Here is a 26621-nt window from a genome sequence, read left to right as displayed (position 1 = left end):
TTTTTGGGTTGGGGTACTCTGTGTTTGTGCGACGTTGCCAACCCAGCAGCAGCAACAATCGCCAAATAGTTAAACACGAAAGAGCAGAGTGTGCAACGTGGAGGAGAAGCTCAAGGTACACAGCCACTGTCGTATGCGACATGTTTACGTGACTTCACCGAAAGAACCAAGAATATGAATCGCTGCAGTCACGAAAGAAGCTTTAAATCTAAATTTATGGGTGTTAGTTTACATTTTAAAAAGCCGCACTTAGTTTGGTCTCCATGGCAACCGGCGTTGCTGTGAGACGCGAGGCCGCGACGTGGCGGGCTCCACTTCTTCACGTGGCTCGACATCTTCACATCTTGACATCTTCACTTCTTCACATCTTGACGTCTTCACGTTGTTGACGAATTGAAAACAAAACCTTGTTGATGGTAATACTCGCGACGAGTCTTGCCGTGTTGCAGCTCCGAGCGCGCCGCTTTAAATGAGCGTTAAAGACATTCGCGAGTGCTGTAGTCGTGCTGGTAGCGGCGGCCTTGTCGGCCTAGCGTGAGCCTGCCCGTAACAACAACAACGACGACAACGACGTCGTAGTCTGGCAATTAACACGAGCGAATCGAGTTTAATTAGACGGCTACTCGACTTGACACGCTGCTGCCAATTGCGTGGAAAAATACAATTTAAAACGGAACGTTTCAATATGCGGGTTTCACGTAAGTCGCTCGGCAGGTCAGGCGCTAAAGGAAGAGTAGGCCAAGTACAGGACTCTATCGGGCTTCTCCAGAGCCGCCTCTGGTGGCGGTCGTTCTGCCAGCAGCGGCGTGAGCGAAGGATTTGCAGGGGCTGCACCTTCACCTTGTGTCATGCATCCTGCGCCGACTCGAACCCTCGTCGCTGTTGCCGGCGGTCGCGGCGTTTATATTCAATAGCGAAGCAGCGCGATTGAAGGCGACATTTCTCAGTGCAATGTCCACGTGTTGTTGGTGTTGGTGTGCGTTTAAAGGCCACATGGAGGCGAAATGCGGTGGAAGTCCGTGCGCTCCTCGCCCGAGAGCGCGGAGACCCGGGGGGGCACGGCCATCTGGGCAAGCGGCAGCGACGTTGAGCAGGTAACGTGATTTAACTCGAGATGTGAAGTTTTCGTGGCTGCAATGATTCATATTCTCTTTGGTTGTTTCGGTAAAGTCACGTAGGTGGAAATAAATAAATGAAAAAACACAACAACAAGGCGGAAGCTTGTGTTGCCTCCGCAACGTCGTGATTTAATTGTTTTCATTTATTTATTTTTACCTACTTGACTTTAACGAAAAAAATAAAGAGTGTGATTCAACTCACCGCAAGTTGTTATTTAACCTTTTTTGTATAATTTGACGTGCACCGATGAGACGGAGCGATGACCTGGGCTCATGTGCAGGTGGCTGCGTGGACTGTTGCGTTGTGGAATGAGGCCTTCATCCAGCAGTGGGTTGACCATGGCGATAATGAATGACACGAGTTCAGATTGTAGCTCAGGAAAGCCTCGCTGAATATAACGAGTCTATTACAGGAGGCTTATCTCATGTAGAATATACTTTTACTTTTTCACGCCACGTCCTGTGCGTTGACAGATTTTTTTAAAGTTAATTTGTTGTTAGGCATGCCCTTTTCATAAGCATGGTATTAGCACCCAACATACTGCTTTATGATGATATACCAGGCCTAAAGTGGACGCTGCTTGTTTAAGAATGAATTGCAATCGCGCAAAAAAAAACCCAAAGCAACGATCACTTCAAATCAAGTTGTGGCAGAAACTAACAAAAATATCTATCCCTTAGACTCAGAAGAGGGCAGTGCAGCAAATTGTACTATATTATGCTCCTTGCCTTAACCAACCCGCATTGACCAGCGAAATGAATTATGGCCAATTATTTGTGTTTAGCTTGTTGTCCTTCCCCCCGCACCCCCGATTAGCACGGCTGGCTACGTACGGTGCGAAAGAAGTCCCACATATATACATGGCCAAATGAATCTCCCTCTGCTCGCACGGTGAGGGAGGCCCTCGCCCAGCAGTGTGGACAAAAGTTCTTGCACCACGGACACGACTTGCAGGATTCAGGTGGCTGATGTTGACCAGGTTTGCAAGTGGGCGGTCACGGAGTCGCCTGGATGCCAAGGGCTTGGAGGAGAAAAGGGGCATTGGAGGAGCCACAAGCCGGACGGCGGGTGTTATAGACCCGCATCAGCTGGTGAGGTTTCCGTCTCCTCTTCGATGCACCCGTTTGTTTACCCGCATCTGTATCGTCGACAAGTTGTCCGAAGTAGAAGTGTGTTGCTGACAACGAAGCACTTTGGTTAACCGTAATCACCATGGTCACTAAACTGACGTAATTTGCTTAAACGTAGTAAGTAGATATCTCAATTCAACTGGTTAATTGACACTGAGGACGACCAAGTATCACAGTGGTTCATGCACTGCGCTAAGAACACGGCCGCCTGAGTTTGATTCCCGGACACGGCCAGCATCATTGTCGAATGATATCTAAATCGGTCTAGGGTCTCTCCCCCTTCACCAACCCGCATTGATGGAGTGGAGTACTGTACAACCACCATGACCAACACGGCGAGGGGGTGCCTTCCTCCAGCAGTCTATTGACACAGTATTACAGATGTGTGAGTATGGCATTAAAGAGAATTACAGTGATTGACTTATTCCTTTGAGGTGCATTGACAGTGGCATATCACGACAATATTGTGACATGCAAGAGGCCCATAAGGATGACACACTGAAGTGATAGTGCTTCGCTCAAATGCCGCTCATACCTGCCTATCCACCGTCACCAGTATAGTTTGAGCCATTGGCAATTTACAAAGATAAGCACCACCCAGATAGCCCTCTGGGTGGATAGATACAATTCAGAAACATGCCAGATATGGATGCAGTGTTTGGATAGGCAGCTATTGTACACTTCACGCATTCACAGTACAGATACAGTCTTTGTCAGGTACAAGAGGATGAATGAAAAGCTACCAGATTGATAAAACATTTCAAACACATCGTATCCTTCATCAGTTAAGAGACTCCTTTGAATGTGCGTTGAAAAGATTCAGTGAAAAAAGCACAATAGAAGCATATACTTTTCTGGTACAGTATTTCCAAAGTGATGAACCACGGCATATTCGTGTTAATGATTAATGTATTTAAACACATGTTCTGTATGAGGTTCGTGTATCATCCAGAGTATCATCAGCTGACTATGTAGGCTTTGTAATATGGTCTATATGGATTGGCCGCTTATGTACTTGCTTGAAGACAAACTGGTGGTGTAATCTTGATTTGAAGATACTGGTGGTGTAATGGTTTTCTCCTTTTTAAACATGTTTGGAATAATCGTAGAAGTTTTAACATTGCAGCGTATTGGGCTCTTTTAATTGTATTGTGTTTGTAATTATTTTGCAGCTAGTCCAAGCCCACGAGGCCAGCTTCAGTAAAATTTACACCCTCGAGCTGCATGCAGGAGGCATCAAGAAAATAGAAAACCTGGAAAAGGTCAGTGTCATCCTTGCATTTACAGAGGGTGCATTGCCTTTTTAAAGTTATAATCTTATACCTTGTCTTGGGTTCTTAAAAACACAACAAACATCATCCTCTAAAACTACAGTAGTGAATTTTTCGGTACTGTGATATAGCTAAAAAATATGTTAATAACAGTGGCAGATAATATGCAATAAGAATAATGAGTTACATGTACACCAAGCTTAATTAAGCATGCATCAATGCATAAATCATATTTTTATGAAGGTTAGAGATGCACTGGCACAGTGCTACAATATTTAAAGTTTCGTGACCTGTTTTATCCTAAGAGAATTATCACCATAATTCCCCCATTGCTTTCTTTATTTGACCATTTGAACAAAGGTGACTTACTTTTTTTTGTTCCAGTAACACCGTAGTATACACGATGCACAATACTTCACGAAGGAAGGTTACAGTGCAGTACAATTTGAATGTACCCTACACAGCGTTGGTGTATGGTGTTTTTTCTGCAATATTTTGCTGTCTTTTCTTGGATTTTCTGTTTGCACTCAGTCACATATTCACTTTAAGATGTTTTATTGTTCATGTTTTAGTTTTTTGTTTGTTGCAGTTGCACCCGATTCAAGAGCCGAATGGCTCACAGGGCTATACCTAATAAATGAACTTGAACTTGAATAACATGGGATGTAACTACACCTTAAGACGCTATACATAAACAGTGGGCGTATGTATTTAATGGGGAGAGACAGTCATAAGGCAGAAGGGAAAAATGAAGTTATTGAGCCTGGACTTGAACAGGGACCAAAAGCGTGGGTGTCTGCACAGTTTACACGGCTGAGGTCATTGGACCTTTCCTGCAACTACATCAAGTCTATTGAAGGGTTGGAGCACCTGAAAGACCTCCGGGAACTCAAGTTGTATGGAAACAAGATAACCATCATTCAGAACCTCAGCCGGTAAGACGTGTGTGCATATGGTTGGCGGTGCAGTGTAAGACAATGTTCTGTGTATGTGTACAATGTGTACCCTGCTGTAGACATAGAATAACATCATAGTTGTTATCCTCCTGCAATTGAATTGAATACTGACTTCATACCAGTTGTTTTAATTAGTGTACTGTATAAGGACAATGTGGGATATAAACGGATGTGTCACCACAGTTATATTTTTTTACAGTTGTGCACTCTTTGGGAAAGTTCACAATACAATACAATGTGTGTTTATTAAGTGTGTAAAGGTGACCACATGTTAGAATACTGTTCAGAAAATTATATATGCTTTTTGAGATTATGGGAAACAGGAGGTTAGGAACTGGAGGATGTAACATTGGTGCCTTGGAATGGAATAAAACACGAGGATAGGTAAATGGGAGAAGAGGAAAGCATGAGATTCCTGAAGAGAAAATGGAGTTAACAGTGTAAATGGCCAGGAAATGCTCGGTGAGTCTCAGGAAGGTCCTACCAAGTTTTCACATAAGGGTTGACAATTGCTGTGTTCCATGACTAAATCATTTGCGAGTGATTTATCAAATATGGGCAATTTTGACCATGGTGCCAGCACACAATGGCCTTATTTTCCTTGAATGACATCACAGGATCTGTAATGTTCGCTGTTAAGCAGACGGCACACATTGTATGGTTAAATCACCCACAGTATTAACCACGGTGGCATTTTGGAATCGAACCACAAACCTCTGCAACAGACAGCAAATGTGCTACCACAAGCCTTGTCACCACCCCATGATTGCATGCGTGACCATTTTGTTATTGAGCAGCTTTTGTGAATTTCCATATTTTTTCAGGCTCAATGAACTTCAAATTTTACATCTCCAACACAACCAAATCATCAAAATAGGTAACTGATGACACGAGTATATTGTGTTTCAAATATATTTATTTTACATCGTTATTAACCACTTGGTTTCTTCATTAATTTATGTTTCTATACCTAACCCCTACCGTACTTGCAGTCAAAATACTTGAGGACACTGCATATGAGTGTGTAATTTTTTTCATAAAATTAATTTTTATTTCATCTGTCATGGCATAAAAAATACATGCTTTGCTCTGAGATATACATCTTAAGTTATATCCTAGGTGGTATACATTCTACCTTCATTATCTAAGATGACAAGAATATGAGAAAAAAACAAGATAGAGTATAATAACGAGTGCGCGTCATCAGTTATAATCTGTCATTGAAAAGCAGGCGTGGTATTCCATATGTAGTATTGCAGTTCTATCATTGTTTACCACTCTCACATTTGCGTTGAAGTTCCTTTCACTGACACTGTTGTGTTGCACTACGTGCATGCGTGCGTAGGCACCGCTTTGGAAGGCAAGCAGAAGTTAAAGGAGTTGAGGCTGGACAGCAACCGCCTGTCCCGGCTGTCGCCCAGAGAAGTGGCTCAGCTGAGCAGCCTGCAGACACTCGATATCAGCCACAACCAGCTGACTGACGTCACGGTGAGTAGCTGCACGGCAGGGACGCTGCTGCTTTGCTCATACAAACGTAGTTAGTCAGTTGGCTGCATGTTGACAGTCATTTGTGAGTTATTTTTGCTTAGTGTAGAATGAGTCCTGTAAGCGCACAACACGTGATTGCGTGCGTGCAGAAAGAGCTCCTTTCATCAGCGCTGACTACGGCGGTGCTGCTGTTGGTGGATTTTATTGTCCGCGCTTCTCTGCGCATTTTCTTACTCTAAAGCACGTGCGCAACCTTGGATTACTTCAAGTTACAGGATGAAATTGATAATTTTGGTCATTTGTGGTAAGGTCATATCTGCAGATAAGCACAGATAAGTGGATACACTTTTGCATAGATCTGTAAATCGATTCAGGGCACATTTAATGAGAAGAGCAGATAATATTTAGGTGAATGTACATATATATACTTTAGCATGTATAAGTAGGAGTGTGTATTTTTAAAGAGCACATTCTACCAAATCTTAAATTTCTGCATTGGCTGTGCGTCCATTTGAACATTGACTGCCATCTGCAGTCACTGTCTCCCTTACTTTATGCATTTCTCCGTCCCATTTTTTTTATACAACTAAAATAATATTTCTTCTCTGTTGCATGCACCTTATTGACTCTGTAAAAACGTTATTCCAATCTCCCTCTTCCCATTCATAATCCTGTTTTAATATTTTTTTTCATAAACAGATTTAGTGTAAAAGTCCACCTGTGTTTTCACACACTCAATCATTTGTCTCTGTTTGCATGTTATAGTTGTGTGCATTATCCGGAAATATATTTTCTACTTTATTTGCTTTGTAAAAACGTCATTGTATTGTATGTGGCCCTTAGGCGGTGTCTGTTCTGCCGAGTCTTGAAGAGCTCCAGGCATGTGGAAATCAGCTGAGTGGCATCCCAGAGCTCAGCTGCTGTGAGCAAGTAAGTGTGGGTTTTCTTCTCTCCTTCAGTCAAAACACAATCCTGCGGAGGGAGCTGGGAGGAACGTTGGGTAGCTCGGTCAATGGCCAGGGTCAACGGCGACGTGGTGTATTCCGCAAATATGCCCGACTGTGAGGGCGGGCACAAGCCGGCGTGAGTAGGTTAAACGTTGAGTTTTTAAGGGCACCACGGGGTGACCAGCCCCTCCCCACCCAGCCCCACCCCTCCCACCCCCCACCCAGCCCCACCCTCCCCACCCAGCCCCTCCCCATCCTCCCCACCCAGCCCCTCCCCCACCCTCCCCACCCAGCCCCTTTCTCCCCACCCAGCCGCTCCCTGCACGACAGACACAATAATCCCCTGTGGGCTGGTGTAACCAGGAGGTTCCTACCAGTATTGTATTTGATACCACATTGTTACACCAGGGCTAGCTCATGTAGAGAGAACATGCGTAACAATGTACAGTCTTTGATTAAAAAAAAATCGATACAAAAGAGTGGTATTCCAAACTAACCTCTAAATCATCTCAAGTCTCGTGTAAATCACGTGACTTGTGTGTGGCCACCCCCACTCTGAACCCCTCCCCCCTCTCCACCCCCTGTGAGAACAGATGCTCCGACCTTCAGCGTTGAGGCCCTGATGTCGCCTCTTCCTTCCTATCCTCAGCTTTCCTGACCCGTTGGTCACGTTTTTTCATACCCTTTCCATCCTTTTCCCCTTATTTCCTATGTTTTCTCATGAATTTCCATGAATTATATCTTCAACTCTTCTCCCCATAGTGTACCACAGGTAAAACGTTGTAAGTGGAATATAAAACGGTTTAATAAAGTATTGAATGAAATTAACATGTCTATTGTTAAAGGAACAGCAATTGCTGGGTATAAAATATGTATTACAATGTAGAGCATCATTTATTTGTCCATTTATATGTCAGGAAGGGCACAGCTGAGAGGCACGGTCCATTGTTGACGTTGTGTGCCCCCTTGCTGGCATCGACATGAGATGCCATGTGTGACTTGCATTGCAGCTGAAGGTTCTGGACCTCTCCGACAACAGAATAACACAGACTGTTGATCATATCAGCCTTCCCAAGCACCTCAATGTGAGTCTGTTATTCATTGCAATGTACTTACATGGCGGTGCCTTGTTCTCCTAAACAACTTAACAGATTATACGTGTAATCAGCAATAACCTGCTGGCTTTATATGCTAAACCGTTTTCTTTACTTGTGTTGCCTGGCCAGGAATAATGCTCTAATATGAAAATACCATTGCGAATCCTATGGCTCGCAACTCTTTATTATTGTTACTTTGTAATTTGATGGACACATCTTGTTTATTTTGTGATGTTTTCCATAATATATTATGCTAGACCAAGGCATGTCTTTTCTTTGAGCTTAAGACAGTATATGAATTGACACACTTGTTCTGATCTTATTTTGGTTTACCATAAAAAGTTAACAATTTTTCATCGCTTACCATCATTATCGTGATCTCGTTAATCATTTTTATGATAGTTCTAAGCCTTTTTCCAATGTTGACTATCTCAATTACACAAGTCCACGTATAAAACATGACCACTATATCACGCATTGTTGTACGAATGCATGAAATGTGTTGTTTGTCACGTGATTGTGTTTTTGTTGATTGGTATCCTGCACAGGCACTGAATCTATCAGGAAATGTTCTGAGTAGCCTTGAATCATTTGGGATCTTAAGGTGAGTGTCATGAGCACCGGTGCTGCATTTGAACGTGTTTGCATACCCAATTGCCTATTTCTGCAAATATATATAATAATAATAATCCACTGCACAGCAGACGAGGGCACTAAAAGGTCGACTGGTGAAACAAAAGTTCACTTCCCCATGACATTGTAGTTCCTGCAGAGTGAAGCTGTCGTGTCAGGAAATGTTGCCGTGAAAATTCAGTCATGAGTAGTCGAGCTCTGATGGTTGACACGTCGCACGTGCACCCACGACATGTAAAGCGGCACAGCAGTCGTAACCTAACAAAGGCCGATCTGCAGTAGATTTGTAATGGGTGTAATCAAAGCGGTTACCCCCATGCCAGATACAGAAGGTGTCTCGCTCCAATTTAACACCTCACATCAATGCATGCCAGAAAGGTATTTCCAGAGTACTGTCGTAAAGACAGGTGTCGAATGTAAATGTGAGGCGTGCCAGATGGGATCTCATTTCAGTCATAGACCTGTGATGGTCTTCACTTAGTGCAGACTACACAACAGGGAGTATCACCGATTTATTTTCAGGTGCGGGTTGGGTTAAACCCAAATGGACTCGGGAAGCTTCGGTTTCAGTTAACCATATTCTAAAAACCGGTGTACACCAGTTAATATTTTATTAGCTAAGAAACAGCAAAGCAAAGGTTGCGTGTGCAATGTTTATTGCAAGGCAGACAGAGATGCAGAGACAGAAATACAGACAAATTGATAGACACATTTATATATTTACACAATGTAATCTAATTTTTTTTATGGCTGTTCATACTTGTAACCAAATTATTTTTTATTAATTTTTTGTTCCAGAACAAATTTTATTGGGATTTGCTTTTCAGTTCAAGAAAATAAGTGGTAAATTCCGGTTTCCAGTTCAACTCTCAGTTACATACTCAAATATTCTATACAAGTACTCATTTGATGTCTGCCGTTCCCCAGCTCCTTGCAGGACCTTGACTTGTCATGCAACAAGATACAGACTCTAAGAGGCATTTCTGAGCTGTTCCCTCTTCTGGAGACACTGAACATTGCAAACAATTTGGTCAGCTCTTGGCAAGACCTGGTATGTGCCTTAATGTCACTTGAGCTCATCAACCTGCAGTAATAGTCAGTCTATAAGGTGCTTCTATTTTTGAGCACAAGGTTAATCAAATAAAATGATTGGCTTTGTGTTTCCAATATTGTTTCATGACCATTTGACATCACAAATGTTTAATTATCACACGAACGATTTGGTGTTGGTGGCTACGATTGCATTTGAACCAAAAAATAATCATAAACTGTCACCCAGCCACCCTAAAAATAATTTATGTTTTTAAATATTCAACACAAGCTGGTGGTGCTCTCAGTGATATAAAGTGGTTCCAGTAAACATTTCCTTACAATATTTTTTCACCTCCTTTGTATCCTTCAGTGTCAAATATGTAATATAACGCACCTTAATTACTCAACTTGTTTTAACTTGGGCCTGCCGTGATGTGATTAGCCAATTCTATTAACAAGTGTTAGTATGTGGAAGGGAACTAGAATACCAGAGAAAGAGCACATAAAAGGTATAATAGTCATAAGTCTGCAGATGGATTCAAGCTAGATAGACTCAATAGTATATTCCTCTGTGAACTGAATGCATTACTGTAATGTCGTAGGCTTGTTCCCGTAGTAGGAACATTGACATTAACATCACAGGGCTATGAACGCCTAACACTTATTGGGGTGAGCAGAAAACCACGGATTTTTTATGATTAAACTGCACCCTGGTTACAGGGATGCCACATATATATGATGCCTAACATATATTTGTGTTCACCAAAACTGGTCGTGGAAGTGTGTACATTCGAAAATGAAACCGCCGCCATGCTTTCCAGTTCAAAATGTCTTCTCAGTTGGCACGTCTGAATGAATTCGTGACGTCTGCACAGCAGTCATAATTTTTCTGCTGTTCAGAAACTTTTAGGCAACTGCATGAACTTGCTGGAGCTGTGTGTGAATGGAAATCCAGCAATCACATCCAACAATGAGCACAGCAGGTACGTTGGACTCATCTCTACAGTGCACAGCATGTGGCCGCATGACATGAAACTGCTCAGAGTTCCACAAAACTTCTAAAGTCGTCTTGTTGTGACAGGTATCAGCAGGAGCTCACGACGATCCTCCCACATTTGGAGATACTTGATGGGGTAATATTTAAATATTACTACATTTTTATACAGGAAAGCATAACTGGAACATCTTACATTCGCGTGTTTGGCCAATTTGTTTTAACGAGTATTATGGGATTTCTCCAATGATGAGTGATGATTGATGGAAACGATGATGCTCATGATATAGATGATGGCAGTGACAGCAGTGATGACAAGAGTACTGATTATTACATTCCTAATAATGGTCCTGATGAAACTGTGCTTGCCAGGTATCAGTCACATCAAAGCAAGGATCCACAGCCATAAACATATGGCCAATGACTGCCAATAGTGGTAAGATTCTTGGTACTAACCTCAATTTTGTCAACATTAAACTAGTTGTATACTTTTATGGTATATTTTTGTATGTAGATATATCAGTTTTTCTTCATGGCACTGGAGTGTGTATTTGGCAAATGTGTCAATACAGAATTGTTCTGCATCTAATTGAGTTTTCATTCCTGCCAGCAATGATTTCTCAGAAACTTGTGGGACAGATGGAGTCTTTGGAAGGGCAGATGGAAGCCACACTCGGGTCTCTCCAGCAGAGGTCTGTAACTCAGATCCATAAACTGAAATAAAATAAACCGCAGGACATTTTAATATTGTTGCAATTATTTGCACATCGGTTAGAATTTGACAGTTTCCACCTCTATATCAGTTGCTTCAATGGCAGACAGCCAATAAAAAAAGCTAAGCATTTAATAAAACGAATGTTAATAAGTTGAAATGTTATTTTATAATTACGAAGATTATGCACGAGTTCGTATTTTGTAAATATATAAAAGATGTTCACAAAAACATAGTTAATTAAATGATCCAAGACCTATAACGTGACCCACTTCTTTCAACGCAGGTTCAGTGAAGTCAGATGCCTTGTCGTGAACTCATTACCCCAAGTGTCGCCACCCAGACCAACATCAGGTGGGGAACTGTTTGAACACATCGGGTTTTTGCTGTTAATATCCACGAATTTTTTAATATTAACAACACAAGCATGACGTCCCCTACTCTGGGCATAGGGTTGCCAACTCTTGACTGAAGCTATTCTGGGAGATTTGTTTTACCCCAACATGGAGTATTGGCATTATGCTGAAAAGGGAAAGAAAAACGACATCAGATGACACCGTTACGTTTTTAAAATGTATCTTCTGTATAAATTGTGCATTCATTTTATGTATTTATAAATATTCTATTAAAATCTCAGATTGCATGTTGAACTTCCTTTGCATCGTACATAGCCAACCGTGATAATCAGAGTTGCTTTTAATAGTTTAGGTTCACGTGAGATCAATGTTAATTCCAGTAAGACTCCTGGCCAATCCAGGATTGGCAACCTTTATCTGGGCACTTCATGGAGTCCACTAAAGAGTAAATTAAGTGCATATTTAAACATGGGCTCTTAAAAATCAGTTTTCATTAATTTGTAAGTCTTGTTTGATGAATACAATATGCTGCATCTCATTCACACCGGCAGTACCGATTCACATGCCTTTGACCGGAGGCACATGCAGCACTTTTAATGTCGTGAACACTATCGACCTCACTCGACATACCATTACCAATTAACCTCACACCATTTGCAGTCCACCCTTTGCTTTTCGAACATGGAATGCTCTTGCCAATAGTTGCTTATAACCATGAGCATGTAACAAGCCCAACTGCTGACAGGATGCCGGTTGAACCAGTCCAGTTTTTTTTTTGCTTAAACAAATGCGACTGAACAATATTAGTAAGGACCGATGGTCTAATACATTTTTTTTATATAAGAGCACTGCTCACACATTTGTCCAGCATACACGTTCCAAGTGGAGGGCGGCAGGACCTCAACATGCACAAACCTGGCTCTACACCGAATATGGATAACATCACACCAGATGTGGTCAACCGTACACTAGCAAAACTTTTGTAATTTAGCACGATTTTAAGTCTAAAACGGAGCAATGTGTATATATTGACCTATATCCCGTGCGCAACCACACATTGATGAGAAGAGCTTTCAGTGTTTGTTTTTTTACGCAGGACCAAGTAACAATAAGGAAATGGAGTCATCCAGGCTTTCCAGCCAGTGCAGCAGGTAAGCACGGTGACATGCAGAGAACAAGTGAGGGACAGCCCCACATTTAGTAGGCAGATGGGGATCAGTATTTTCTGCAGGCCTGATGAACATCCGGAGAAATCTCTCAAGCAGTGGGTGCTGCTAGACCATACATAAATAAGCTTTCACATGCCAGGCTTTCATTATTTCAAGAGCCTGCATGAGGTAAAAGGGAATGTTTTATTATGCAAGATTTGAAATGTTTCCAGCCATATATACTTTGCAAAATATTGTGTGTGTGCAGTCGTAAACGCATAGAAGATGCTAGAAAGTTTGCAGCAGATCACGACGGACAAGCTTAACTGCGTTTGACAACTGGATCAAGTTTACATGAAAATCGTTGGTAAGTTTTACAAACTAAGCCAAAACAACCCGTTTTGGTAAAAATAGCCATTCGATTTATAAACGTGCCATGTTTGTGGGTCTTTCCAGTATGAACCAACATCTTCATTATGCAACAAACTTTCAAGACAGGAGCACAATTAGTTGAAAACTTTATTGAAATACTCAAGTTTCTTGCAAATTCAGTATGGGAATAAACAGATAAATCGTGCCAAGTTATGCATGACAAATACATCAATGCTGGTCTTTTATAATGATGCAATCACAAGTGTCCGCATATTTAATTTTACCACCCTAACAAGTACTAAAGTTTGTCTTGAACATCTGGCTCAAGCCTTGGGACAGGGTTGCCTATTCCCAAATGCAACAGCCACCGACTGCAAAAAGATACAGATGCAAAAAGACAAATTCGATGCTTCCATGGGAATTCCTCACATTGTTACATTTAGCCAAAGGTAACTAATGAAAACAATCTCACAAACACCTAATTACACCCCCCCCCCCCCCAAAGAAAACCTTGTCACCACCTTCTGTAAAGTGGGTACTAATACCTGTACTGATGTCAACATGAATTTTCACAAAAGTGACTATTTCCTCCCCCCCCCTCCCCCCGCAAGTCCGCTCTTTAGAAACCATTATTTTAACGGAATATAAAAAAAATGGTGCCGCTGTTTTTCATCAGACACCACTACCGTGTAGGCTGCACCACGCACAAATGCATAGCAGTCAACTTTTTGACAAAAGCACACAGACAATACACTTACCGATAAAAAAGGAAAGGGAGACCACCAAGAAAAATGCTGCCAAGTGAGCAGGTGGAGTTGCCGAATCGTGCAGCGTCACAGACTGCTTTGTGAAACGGTGCTCAAATCTTCACACATCGATAACAAACAACGCCAAAGAGCAGCCCATGATGGAGCAGGTTGCACATCTAGAAATCGTGACAGTGGTATTTTTCCAGGTTGTAGTACTGTGTCACGACCACGCGGTTGGCAAACTTGCGGCCGCTCAGCGCCTGCTGGGCCCTCTGGCAGTCGAGTAGTGACGCAAACTCCACAAAGATCTGTTAAAGTGCAGAGAAGGCACAGGGAACGGGCCACATTGGCCACAGGGCATGAAGTTAAATCAAAGCACTATGGATCAGTTGAGTTCACAAATATTTTAATGTAGTTCAGGTCATAGGTCTTAAATCGCTCTTTGTCAATACCATAGGTCCCTGGTTCCTTCCAGTCAAGAGTTCTTTTCTGCGATTTAAATATTACTCGAGAAAATCTTTGACCGACAAGACCCGCAGATGGATAAGTTAAATCTATTATAATGTAGACATTGTTTAATGTGCAGAAAGCGGTGCAGGTGCAGCAGGCCGTCCCTCAGGTGTTAATAAGGGACAGCAGCAGCACGTTGCGTGCGCCCTCACCTTGCCACATCCCGGGATGTCGAGTCCGTTGACGGGTCGCGGGATCTCTACGGAGCGCACGGATCCATACTTGCCGCACTCCTCGCGGATGTCCTCCAAGATGTCCTCATATTCCTCGTCGTCCACCAACTCCTCAGGGGTCACCATGTTCATGAGGCACAGCACCTCTGTGGGCAAGCCGCTGTGCTGCACCTGACTCGATGCCAGCCCCGGAACTTGCAGCGTCACGGGCGTCTGCACCACCACCGTCTGTTGGTGTGCACGCAAGCACACGCACGCACAGGTGTTGAAGCACATACTAGTGCAAGCAGATGATACTGTTCATTATTGCTAAAGTTCATTTTGTCAGTGGCTGCCCAAATTTAAGTTGACTTAAGACATTTTTTTTACTCAAAACTGTAATTATAAAAACTTTACAAAAATTATATTCTTAAAAGTCCATTCAAAACAAAACCACTCATCATTACATAAAAAAATGTGTACATCAATATGCTTGTCCTTTAACCACGAGTGTTATTATGGCTTTAACATTTAGATTCACCAAATGCAATTAAAGTTTCCAATTATAGATGAAGTTAGGTGACCTCTACTTAGACTCCCATTTTTGTTGAAGGCAGTTTTTACAACACATGAGTGGCACTCACTGAAACTGGCTTCCCCAGCCTTACCACTAGCACTTTAAAATGAATGTCTAAAGTTCAACCTCCAAATGGTAAATTTTATGTAGGAATACAAACTAAATATTTTTCATATTGACAAATATATTTATCAAGCGCATCACAAGTCATGCAAATTGCATATATTTTACTATTGTGTGCTTGTGTTTAAAATAATCTCACTAAAGCGCATTAGCTGCAAGATTTTTACTTAAACAATCTAAATTCTCAGATTCAACAAGTAGTGTATGCATGTGCCATACCACGCCGTCTGTGTCAGGTGCTCCAAATACCGGGTTGGCATTCTTGGCCCCCACGCTGGCTCGCTGAACAATCAGCTTCTTGTCACCCAGCTGCATGCCATTCAGTCCTGCAATAGCCTGCACATGGGAGCAGATTGACAGCGTGTGAGGAATAGTCGCAGAGTGGCTGGATGCTCCCTCTTGACTGGTACTGCAACTATAAGCTTTATATCATGGGGTTTTAGCTCAATGAGAAAACGCTAATCTCTTCCCACTTAAAACTTTCAAAAATATGTAACCTGCAAACAACGCACACTTTCGTATTCGCACAAAAACCACAAAGGAACCAAACTTTCTAAATTCTAATTTTAAATTATACATGACATAAGGATGCTTTTAGAAGATTTCTCTGCAAGGTTTTCATCCATAGTAAAGGCTATGGCATGAAAAGTGTGAACCCGAAGTATTCCTTTGAGCTTGGACAAAAATGACATTGGGATAAACAAAAGGCCTTTACAATTGTAAGTGGAACAATTCAAGTAGGCTACACAGATTCATTGGAGTCGGGTGTTTGGCAGAGTATCCTTACAACTTGTATCCTTACAACTTGTAAGGATGCCTTCTAAATAAAACAGTTCAAAAACCTTCTTCTTGTGCCATTTGGGAGGTAATGAACCAAAATGTACATGTTCCTCTGGATTACACTTTAAGCAAAGCAACAGGTGTAAAAACATCAAAGCTCAGTTTGTACATTTGGTGTACATTTTGGGGTCAACTTAAGCACAATAATTAACATTTCCCCTGCCAGGGTCGAATCTAGTGAGAATCAAGGACAAATCAACACTTCCTAGGAAAATATTACCAGATAAGCAAGGTAAAACTCACCTGGTCGGTGACATTGACGTCTGCGTACTCGCAAAAGGCGTAGCCCTTGGAGAAGCAGGTGGCACTGTCCTTCACCAAGTTGAAGGCCTTCAAAGGCCCGAAGGACGTGAGCAGCTCCTTAACCTGCCGAGTGAGGCACACGTACAGTCAGCAGGGGTTGAAGCACTGGACACGAGCTCCACAGGAGGCAGATTTTTCGGCAAAGGGTATCTCAAAAACCAGCAGCATCCATGAAGCTGCCTTAAATGCAATTAAGTGGGCTTTCATATGCAACATGAACGTGCCGAGAAATTTATCATGCACACCTAGTTGCAGCCAAGAAATTTAACCGGATGGAAGAGCCAGCTATAAATGTATGCATGGGTAATACAGGAGTGATGCGTCTACATTTAAAATTAATGTATAAAACATTTGCATTGGAAATTAAATGCATGTGTATGAACAAATGAAAATCTATGTACCACACAAATAACTCTAGTTGCAATTGTGGAAATCACAATGCACTTGCTTAAACAAACTCAATGACAGTTTCTATCGGCATATTTTTGTGGACATGTTTTACCAATATCTTGCAAGGAAAATGTTGTGCTATGCAAATATAAAAGCCCACTTAAGTACTAGATTTTTAAGATTTGTAATGGAAAGCTTTAAAGTTCCAATATATTTAAATATTTTAAAAAAGGGTTGGGACTCGCCAAGAATATAGATGCAGTGCTTTGCTGCACATAAGTTTGCAACATTTTCATTGACACTCAAGTCAAGTCCCAATCCGAGAGGTCACTCACTTAGACGGTTTCAGAAAATAGTGCAGTTTTGAATAAAAAAAAGTCGCGATGTTGGGAGAATGTATATGTATATGCTGTTTGTATGAAAATGTAGCTGTGAAGTATGTACCTTAAGAGTGATGGTTTAACATAATAAACTTTACGCCCCCGTTTCAGTGGATCGCAGTGGTGCCATGTTTTGCTCAGTGTGGATATTTATTCTAATCTACATGACAAGATAAAGTATGCTCAAGTTGAAGTAAATATACTAAGATTCACCCTAACCATATCTAAATGTACTCTCACCAAAATATATTTAATCTATTAAACTGTGCAATGCACACCGGAATAAACACAAGCAACAAAGGCATATTTTTAAATATTTTTGCAGACAGGTGTGTACAGCAAAAGCTGTTATCTGGCGTATTACCAATCAGGAATGTCCTATTAACCGGCATCTGTCATATAGATGGCAAAACAAATCTTCCTTCACGGATCAGGAAAAATTTCAACGGCCATCCGGCATCTTGCCATGCACTTATCAAAGATCCGCTGTTTACGGAAACTTCAGGATGCTGGTGAGTAGTGGTGCTAGCGAAAGATGTACATACAGTACTGCAACCTCAATATGATATACAGTAAAACCTTGGATTGCAAGCATAATTCGTTCCGGAAACGTGTTTGTAATCCAAAGCACTCGTATATCAAAGCACTCGTATATCAGTTGTGATCACGTGACGCTCGGCAGACAAAGCGTATACACGTACTACTCGTATTGCAAGACCTCGCTCGTTTATCAAATTAATATTTATTTTAAAAAATTGCTCGTCTTGCAAAACACTCGCAGACCAAGTTACTCGTAATCCAAGGTTTTACTGTACTCTAAACGTCCCCAATGCTTCACTACAATCAACTTAGAATGCTACAACTGTCTGGTGAGTACTTCTGTAAAAGAGTATATTTATTATGTCGTACTTGGAAAACTTGGTGAAAAAAAGTTTAAGTAGTTGGACATTTTTCTGAACCATAAGTATAACTCAGATAACCGGCATATTTGATTAACCGGCACCCTCCATTCCTCATGGATGCCGGATAACAGAGCTTTTGCTGTATCTCCTTTATCAAGAAATGCAATGGTCCCACTGAGGTAGGGAACTAGAGCGCACCCCCAGTGCTTGCAGGCACCCCAAGAGCAGCTTTTATCTCAATCTCTGGGGCAATGAATGATTAGGCTTGTCACTGGGAGCAGAGATCTCCGCACAAATATGGACACTGGCATAAATGTTCGTTGACAACCATCCATGGTTGTCTGTTTGCGGGTGCAAAAGCATTACGGTGGCAAAGCTATGCGGTGTACTTAGGGCACAGTTGCAGTTTAAATCAACGTTATTACCACAGCCGTTTCTCAGTGGAGTATTCGGCCAATTTAGCATTAGGGTGAATCAAAGCATAGCTTTACAAAAAAAATGCTCAAACAACAAAAAGCTGCCAAAAATCCAACTTCCCCCATAAACAAAACACTATCCTAATTGAATTTGTAAACACTGATCCAGGCCACACCAAGTGAACCCTCCCACAATCCCAAATCCTGACCCCCATGATTGATTGGTTCTATTCCTTTAGGGGGAAGGGGCCAGAGGAACCAGAAGGCGCGGGCAGGTTTTGTTGGTGCCGGTCTACTTGCCTTTGTTAGCAGGCGGGTAGCACTGCCGCAGAGGGTCAAGTGCTACTGAACAAACGGTACTACGCGCCGCGACTTACGCTCTTACAGGCCCCTAGCTGGGGGATGAATTAGGGGAACAAACATAAAACAGCCATCAGTATCACAAACTGGAGGGAACACGTCTGAACACTTTCCTACACCGATTACATCGGCATTGCTTACTGATACTTCTTTCGGGTTTACGGAACGTGCATGATGCAATGCGGCTTGAGAGCCCGCTTTTTTTTTTATTAAGAAAATGCTACATTGCAGTGTCAATTGCTATATTTTTTACTCACAGCAGCATACAACATTATAATGCACGTTCCGGACTGGTAAGATCAATTTAATACTTTATGACCTATCTCTACAGAATGCACAGACGATTGATAATTATGTCCATACCTTATGATTTAAAAAGTCGCTAGTTAATGTCAATGGGGAATCTCACCGTTGGCGTACGATGCTCATTCAATGGAAATTCAAACCCTGTAAGCTGTGAAAAAACTGCTGAAAAAGAACACTCAGGCTCCAGTTGCAGAGAAGGCCCTGTATTTGGAGAGCTGCAATTTAAAACTCTTAAATGGCTGTTCAGATCCAAAGAAACCTAAAAACACAGCGATGCCCCGGCTTCTAGCACAGAGCCCTAAAAGCACCTGTAACTCAACAAGGAGGGGTGGGGGGGGAAATAAAAAATAAAAAAAGTGCGGGGAAAGAAAAGTATTCTTGGCCGCCCCTAAAACTTGACCCTGGATAACAGAACACCACGATCGCGCGAAACTGTACGCCCTTGTGAGACGGGTCCAGGTGCAGCAAGCCCTTACCTTGCTGAAACACACAACAAACTCAGGGAGAAAACACATTACCTGCACGTCCTCCCATGCCCACTGTTGTGTGGTCTTCTTTTATTTAACTACGCGCCCCTCGGAGGCAAGTGGGGGATCGAATGCGTTCATGTGTGCTAACACGTGTGCATACAGCATATTAAAGAGTGCATGCTTCATGGGTGTTTTCAGGCTCAGGTGAAAACTGTTGCAGATAAAGGTGAAAGAAAAAAGTAAACTTTTTGTGGTTCACATTATTCTGTTATTCTAAGATGAATGACAGAAAGAAGCATAAGAGAATAGTAACACATTCCCAAATTTCTTGGGTAAAAGGTATACATATAGATAGTGAATTTTTAAAACTTACCTGATCATCCGTCAGATAGCTGGGCAAACCTCCGATAAACAGCTTGTGCGGCGTGTCTTGCACAACAGTGGACACCACACCTACTGAATAGCATACATTTGCAACAGCAGAACCAAAATGAATAGCCAATCGAAGAAGGTGGAAGACATCATTTGTAACAAGGCATTCAACAGAGGTCAACATTGTTTTACCAGCAAAACCAGTGTAACAGGTGTCATGTGATGCAACTTTACACCTTGTGTGGTGGCTGTGACATTTCATGAAAACCAGCTCGGGAAGACAAATAATAGGCATGCAACGAGTCAGGATTTGATTCGAGAATAGGATTAGTTTGCCTTGTATTTTGGTGTTTTATGTTTAACATGTACTGGCTCGTTCAATTAAACAATTGGTTCATTAGCATTAGGTGTGATAAAATGCATTTATCCATTGACCAATAATGATGCATAATCTTTTATGCATCAAAACCAAACGTGTAATACATGGTTTTTGATTAATTTTTGGTGTCCTGTATTTACATCACTTCTGGGGTCACTAGAGGAGCTACTATACACCGCAATGTTAAGTATGATAATCTATTGTTGAATCAAATTGTGACTGAATAATAATTGTGTCGAGGGGATAAATTAACCCAAATTAGCATATCATTTGCATACATAATATAGATTCATATACTCCCAGAATAGATTTTGAAGTTGAAATTTTAAGATGTCTGATTAAACATTCCAGAAGATGCACTTGGGGAGGCATGAGTGACCGCTGATATAATCTTTGCCCACGTTCGCACACGTCACTCGGCGAAACTTCTGACAAAATTAGTCACTTTTCCCCTCAGAGGCAAGTGTGCTGCACGAGCGCGACAAAGACCGCCATAGGTTGCGCGTTCTCACTCGACGTACCTGGTACATGCAAAGCGGGAGACTCTGACATGCCAGGCAGGGGCTGGTAGTCGTGTGGGCGGCGCAGCTTGAGTGACTGGCCCTGGAAGATGATTCCGTCGAACGCCAGCGCTTGCGTCGTTTCATCCACTGACCGGAACTACGTAAAAGAAGTGCAAGCAATGAGGCGACAGCAGCTCTTTGCGAGGACCTGCACGGTGGCCCTGAATTGCAAGCATCTGGCCACCTGGATGCGCTAACCACATTCAACATTCTACTCGTACGACTTCACCCTTGCCAGTATGCCACACCAATACGAAAGATGTTTGGGCAGCAACGCTAATCGAAGTGCGGGGGAAGGACAACAAACTAAACAAAAAGACTAACGTGTAAATTGGGAATTATTGCTGGTAATTGTTTTTTTCTGGATGTTCTGTGTTGACATATCAATATTGCATTTTTGCACGTATTGATAAAAAAACCTAAGCCTCCAAATACACGTATAAATATATTGTAATTATATCCATCACATTTTGCTTAAAGGATGTTAAAGTATGTTATAGAATATTTCAGATTAAGGTTTTAAATAACTTCTAAATCCCGTTACGATGCGTCCCTTCTGAAGCCTGAACACCAATGGACAAGCAATTAATGTAAGAAAAAAATGAGACGTCGGTACATTAATATTAAGTGCTTTGCCCATTAATAGGATGTGTTATAATGGATGTAATTGTATCAATAGCTCTGTGTCACGTGTATACCTCAAGGAAGGCAAAGTTCTTGTCCAGGTTTATTTGGACAGCAAGAACAGGATTGCCTGGAGCCTGTGCCAGTCCTGCCAACTTCATCTGGTTGTTAAAGAAATCCATCATGGCCTCCTACAAGCAAAACAACAGGAAAGCAATACATTAGATCAATGTTGGATAAAAACGTATTTCTTGAATTGAACCAGCTGAAAAGAACTTGCAGAAAGGAGAACATGGGAGGGATATTCCAAAGTTGAGCAGTTCGAGGAAAGAAGCAGAACGAGTTTTGACCTGCATTAAGGTGGTTAAACACAGTATGCAATAAACAAGTCATTCTGTGTAGACAAGTGTTCTCATGAAAGGTGGAGGAATCGTGTGCCGTTGCCGGGCTTCAGAGGTGACCGCTAACAGCACTTTCCCCCACAGTCTGTTCAGGCTCTTCAGGGGATCTTTGTCTTTGATGGTGTCATGTGACGAAGGAAGCTAGCGAGTGCAGTGCTGCACCGTGCAGGGCACACGACCGTACCTCTGTGACTCCAAAGGGAATGTTGCCGACGTAGAGACGCCGCGCCTGGCGTGTAAGCTGGCTGCCCACGATGGGTACGGGCATCGCGGCGGGATTCGGCAGGCCAGCCACTGTTGCGGTGGTAGTCGTGGCGATGAGAGCAGTTGCTGGGATCTGGCCAGCAGCTGTGAATAGAGATATATGACATTCAATTATAGCAGTGTCAATTCACTGGTGGTAAAACAAAATATTCATATTTGACTGCAAATGACATGCTATAAAAGGCATTACTGAAACATTAGATTTTTTTTACAATGTTAATCCCGTAACTACAGCAAAAATATGTAATCACTGCATAGTTTATGAAATACTTTAAATGTTAGTCGGGTCCATGACCGTAGCGTAGAAGTACTATCACTGCACTGATGTCCATGTCAATGGTGTAATTTATCTTAACTACAGTCAACAAAATATTATATTTTTACTACAAATGCTTCCAACTTGAGTGACAATCCAGGCCACAAAGCCTGGGTACATATCGAGAAGATAATAGCCGTTTGTTTAATGGAATTTCGTCATGGCAGGTCAAATATTCAAAAAAATTTAAGACATGAAAATGTGTAATTGTGTATGTAGTTGACAGTTAACAGTTGTTTGTTACTCATAAAAACAATGAAGATGGCTGACGATAACATTTGTACAATTTTACTTAGTTTTAAGTAGAATAATCCAAATGTTTAGGTAAAGTGCTTTGACATTCTAGATTTGCTTTGATATGTTGTGCTAGCAACCTTGCATGGCTTTGTACTGAAGGGGCGTGATGTGTTCGAAGCCAGGGGGTGGCACGTCCCAGTACTTGTATGGCTTCTTCTTGCGTGGCTTGCGAGGGGAGCGGCTAAAATGTGACAAAAGCATCAAGTCGGTTAGAAAGAAAGCACCTTTAAAGACTTAGACACAATCTTGCCAGCTGTGCGCAACTGCATAGCAATGGAATTACTTTTTTAACTAGTGGCAAGACTAAATAAGGGGTATCCTTATAAATCATAACCCACACTGATGACATATGCGAGCATGAAAATTTACAATCACAGTTTATAGCTTTTATCGTATCCGGATGGTCAGACAATTAACACAATAATTAACCTTTCAACCTCTTAACATGCCTATTCTGCAAAACCGTATTAGGGAAAATTAGACTGAAGGTTAAATTATAATCGATTAGCCTCCACAACAAGGCTCCCAAAGTGTCAGAGGTGGCAGTTGATACCTGCGTATCTTATCGCCTTTCTCCTTCTTGTCTTCTTTCTTTTCATCCTTCTTGTCTTTGTCACGGGAGGGGCGCTCACGACTCCGGCTCTTCCGATCTTGGTCGCGGTTCCGCTCGCGACTGCGGCTGCGCTTCTTGCGATCACGGCTCCGCGAGCGACTCCGCTTCTTGTGTCGCCGCTCCTTCTCGCGCTCTGTCAGGTGAAGCATGACATGGCAACTCCATCATCATCACTACCACCAACAGTAGCAGCAGCAACGATCATTCCCAGTGCAGGATAAATGCTGCCACCACGTCGTCACTAGCTCTCTCAGTCCTTCAATGGCAGCTTACTCCTCCTGCACGAGCTCATCTAATCACTGTTTTCTCCGTGGTGATCACCCTCTGGGGCATGTTCACCAGTCTCGACCATTAGATATAATTCCAACAATACTATCAGCAAATATGAGATGGTTAATACTTTTATTTGATCAAGCCCTACATTTCCAATACAATGTTTGCTAAATATCTGCGGACAGGGAACAGCATTGGTGGGAGCGTACGTCCAATATCCCATAAAGCGCTATTTCACGTAATATATCAGCTACACAAGCGGCACTGGAGAAACGTTATGGCAGCTCCTTCGCTACGCTAAACATATGCAAATCGGTCCCTGTAATGCATCGGTTCAGTCTCATACAAATTATGAACTTTAGGGTTAAATGTTATTCGCGAGCACCGAGAACTCCACGGTACACACACACTAGGGTCACACCAATGAAGATAACAGCGAAACTTATTGTCAGCAACACGTACGAACTAGATACGTATGCATGATTGGCAACTGCACAAGTTTTGTTTAAAAATAAATGTCCGAATACCGTAAATTATCTGACCCAGTCATAGCAATGTGGAATTTATAAGGGCTACCAACCAAGCGAAGAGCATCGCCGCTTGTGTAAATGGCACATCGCCTTATACCTGTTTTACACGATTTAGCAAGCGGCTTTAAATTTCGACTGTTAGTTTGTTGTGCCTGTGAAAGTGAATGCGCTTGTTGATTCACGTGGAGGTTGCTGGTTTACGAGCGAGTTTGTGGACACGGCAGTAGTGCCACCACCGCCACCACCACCACGCTGCCACCACTCACCACCACGTTTCCACCACCGCCACCGCTCTGCCACCACTCGCCACGCCAAGGCCCGGCTCCCTCGCCGCCATTTTAACTCCCCACGCTGTGCGCCGAGGCGCCATTCAGAGCGAGGCGAACCGCGCCAACGCCTCCCCTCGTCCCCCCAAAATGTTTACACGGCGCATTCGAGACACTTCTACTCGCGCATGTTAAATTGTTTTTAACCGCAATTTGTATTCGTTTCTCATCGCGGGAGCGCGAACACGCGGCTTTGCTCTAGGGCGAGCCTAGACTAGGCCACCCCCACCAAACTCAACCGACGGCTCCGTGTCGCCTCAGTCAGGGCAGCTCACATGCCACAGCGGCGACAACAACTGCAGCCAAACACAAAGCCAAGCCCATTGCAGCTGAAAAAAATGTTTACACAATTGCAAAGTCGTCTTAAATCAAGACCGCGTTAGGCCGCGAGGTGAAGCCTGCTCTCGCCTAGCTCCCCTCCCTCGCGGCTGCTTAGTCGTGATTGCGCGGGTTTTGCGACCTCACCTATGCGGGTTTCGCGCATTTGCTTCTCCAACTCGACGAAGTCCGACATGACGGCGATGTAGTTGTTGCTGCTGTTCTTCTTCTTGTTGTTGTTAACGATGATGAGGAGGCGGGAGCAAAACGCAACCTAGCCGCTTTGTGCTGCCAAATCCCCCCACAATGCAGCGCGCCCTGGCGGGGTCACGTGACCGGTGCAGCCCCTCCCACTCCCACACATACCCCCACTCCCCCCCCCATTCCCACCCCCCTCCACCCCACCCCCTCCACCCCCCTCCTCCACACCCCCCACACCCCCCTCCACACCCCCCACACCCCCCTCCACACCCCCCCACACTCACACTCCCTCCACCCCCCTGCACACCCCCCACACCCCCCTCCACACCCCCCCACACTCACACTCCCTCCACCCCCCTGCACACCCCCCACACCCCCCTCCACACCCCCCCACACTCACACTCCCTCCACCCCCCCTGCACACCCCCCACAACCCCTCCACACCCCCCCACACTCCCTCCACCCCCCTGCACACCCCCCACACCCCCCTCCACACCCCCCCACACTCACACTCCCTCCACCCCCCCTGCACACCCCCCACCCCCCCCCTCCACACCCCCCCACACTCACACTCCCTCCACCCCCCTGCACACCCCCCACACCCCCCTCCACACCCCCCCTTCACAACCTTTCCCAGAGATGTCCCCCCTCGTGTACATCGTGGCCTGCTGACGTGAGTGCTGCCGTACACCGCAGTTTCCCGTTTTCGCCAGCAGCCAGCGCTATGCCACTACATGTGTATATTCTTTGGTTATTGCATACTGTGTGTAGATAGATCAAATAATACAAAATAATAAAAATAATATCACGACGTTTCGATCGCAACACAAGCAATCGTCATAAGGTGAGAAATATCGAGGGAGAGCTTCTGAGAACATATGGTGGGAGCGCTGCTCAGGTAAGGAGTTATAAAGGTTTGGGGTGGGTGCAGCCCAAGGGTCAGTGGGAGGGGCTAGAGATGAAATTTGCATGTCAATGTAAGGTCGGGTAAATCTTGACAAACGCAGCTGTGGCGGTGTCCATTGTATTGTGAGAGATGAGCATGTCAATGTTAGAGATTTGCTTGTAAATGTAAGCTCGGAGAGAGCTCGGCCAGAGCATCGCCACATGGAGGTGGAAAAGGATGGCAAGCCGCCATTTACTAACACAGCTAACGCATATATTATCAGAGTTATGTTTTTTGTTTGCATTTTGACTGCAGGTATTGTGGTCTATGCAAACATGACTCCTTGTAAAAAAAGGTGTCAGTTTTGTTGCCAGATAGAAGGGTACAAAACCAATTATCACAGCTAACGGTGGTCGTGTTAGTGAATGTAACTCAGAGAGTTGAAAATAACTGCTACCATAGGTAGGTAGGGAGGGGACATCACAGCCAGTTATGACCTAAACTGGTTAATAACGTCCTTCATAT

The 26621-nt window shown here is 43.2% G+C and overlaps 3 protein-coding genes across 4 annotated transcripts; 2 read left to right on the top strand and 1 right to left on the bottom strand.

The window, feature by feature from the left end:
- The first annotated feature begins 173 nt into the window (after positions 1-173).
- On the top strand, positions 174-9734 carry LOC144944687 (uncharacterized). The gene is made up of 11 exons (XM_078873047.1): positions 174-416; positions 989-1094; positions 2099-2210; positions 3422-3511; positions 4325-4455; positions 5301-5353; positions 5822-5964; positions 6808-6894; positions 7922-7996; positions 8557-8612; positions 9569-9734. The coding sequence occupies exons 2-11, from the start codon at positions 994-996 to the stop codon at positions 9732-9734; spliced, it is 1014 nt and encodes a 337-aa protein (XP_078729173.1). The 5' UTR covers positions 174-416; positions 989-993.
- LOC144944463 (uncharacterized) lies at positions 9659-16207 on the top strand. Its single transcript, XM_078872622.1, has 9 exons — positions 9659-9692; positions 10574-10656; positions 10755-10806; positions 11040-11103; positions 11278-11359; positions 11666-11733; positions 12832-12886; positions 13152-13250; positions 14591-16207. Exons 2-8 carry the CDS (start codon positions 10592-10594, stop codon positions 13207-13209), a joined length of 444 nt encoding a protein of 147 aa, XP_078728748.1. The 5' UTR covers positions 9659-9692; positions 10574-10591; the 3' UTR covers positions 13210-13250; positions 14591-16207.
- LOC144944462 (splicing factor U2AF 50 kDa subunit-like) lies at positions 13835-25333 on the bottom strand. Of its 2 annotated transcripts, none has more exons than XM_078872621.1 (11): positions 25157-25281; positions 23503-23695; positions 23027-23130; positions 22257-22420; positions 21746-21862; positions 21006-21144; positions 20107-20189; positions 16450-16572; positions 15586-15702; positions 14667-14915; positions 13835-14312 (listed from the first exon to the last, which is right to left on the bottom strand). In XM_078872621.1, the coding sequence occupies exons 1-11, from the start codon at positions 25203-25205 to the stop codon at positions 14181-14183; spliced, it is 1470 nt and encodes a 489-aa protein (XP_078728747.1). In that variant the 5' UTR covers positions 25206-25281; the 3' UTR covers positions 13835-14180. The 2 variants fall into 2 exon arrangements, with proteins under 2 accessions (XP_078728747.1, XP_078728746.1); XM_078872620.1 differs by having other exon boundaries at positions 13837-14312; positions 15616-15702; positions 25157-25333.
- Positions 25334-26621: the final 1288 nt, after the last annotated feature.

The sequence above is a fragment of the Lampetra fluviatilis genome, chromosome 35, assembly GCF_964198595.1.
Source record: "Lampetra fluviatilis chromosome 35, kcLamFluv1.1, whole genome shotgun sequence".
In the NCBI taxonomy this organism is placed as follows: Eukaryota; Metazoa; Chordata; class Hyperoartia; order Petromyzontiformes; family Petromyzontidae; genus Lampetra; species Lampetra fluviatilis.
The sequence above is the reverse complement of the archived record's forward strand: the minus strand, read 5'-3'. Positions and strand labels throughout refer to the sequence as shown.

Bases quoted from the DNA above. Each gene is read 5' to 3' on its own strand.
- LOC144944687 (XM_078873047.1), top strand. From the start codon at position 994: ATGGAGGCGAAATGCGGTGGAAGTCCGTGCGCTCCTCGCCCGAGAGCG. The intron at 5,354-5,821 runs GTAACTGATGAC...ATGCGTGCGTAG, and splicing joins CAACCAAATCATCAAAATAG to GCACCGCTTTGGAAGGCAAG. The intron at 5,965-6,807 runs GTGAGTAGCTGC...TGTGGCCCTTAG, and splicing joins ACCAGCTGACTGACGTCACG to GCGGTGTCTGTTCTGCCGAG.
- LOC144944463 (XM_078872622.1), top strand. From the start codon at position 10,592: ATGAACTTGCTGGAGCTGTGTGTGAATGGAAATCCAGCAATCACATCC. The intron at 11,360-11,665 runs GTCTGTAACTCA...CTTTCAACGCAG, and splicing joins CTCGGGTCTCTCCAGCAGAG to GTTCAGTGAAGTCAGATGCC. The intron at 12,887-13,151 runs GTAAGCACGGTG...GTGTGTGTGCAG, and splicing joins CTTTCCAGCCAGTGCAGCAG to TCGTAAACGCATAGAAGATG.
- LOC144944462 (XM_078872621.1), bottom strand. From the start codon at position 25,205: ATGTCGGACTTCGTCGAGTTGGAGAAGCAAATGCGCGAAACCCGCATA. The intron at 23,696-25,156 runs GTGAGGTCGCAA...TTCACCTGACAG, and splicing joins AATGCGCGAAACCCGCATAG to AGCGCGAGAAGGAGCGGCGA. The intron at 22,421-23,026 runs GTTGCTAGCACA...CTCTATTCACAG, and splicing joins TCAGTACAAAGCCATGCAAG to CTGCTGGCCAGATCCCAGCA.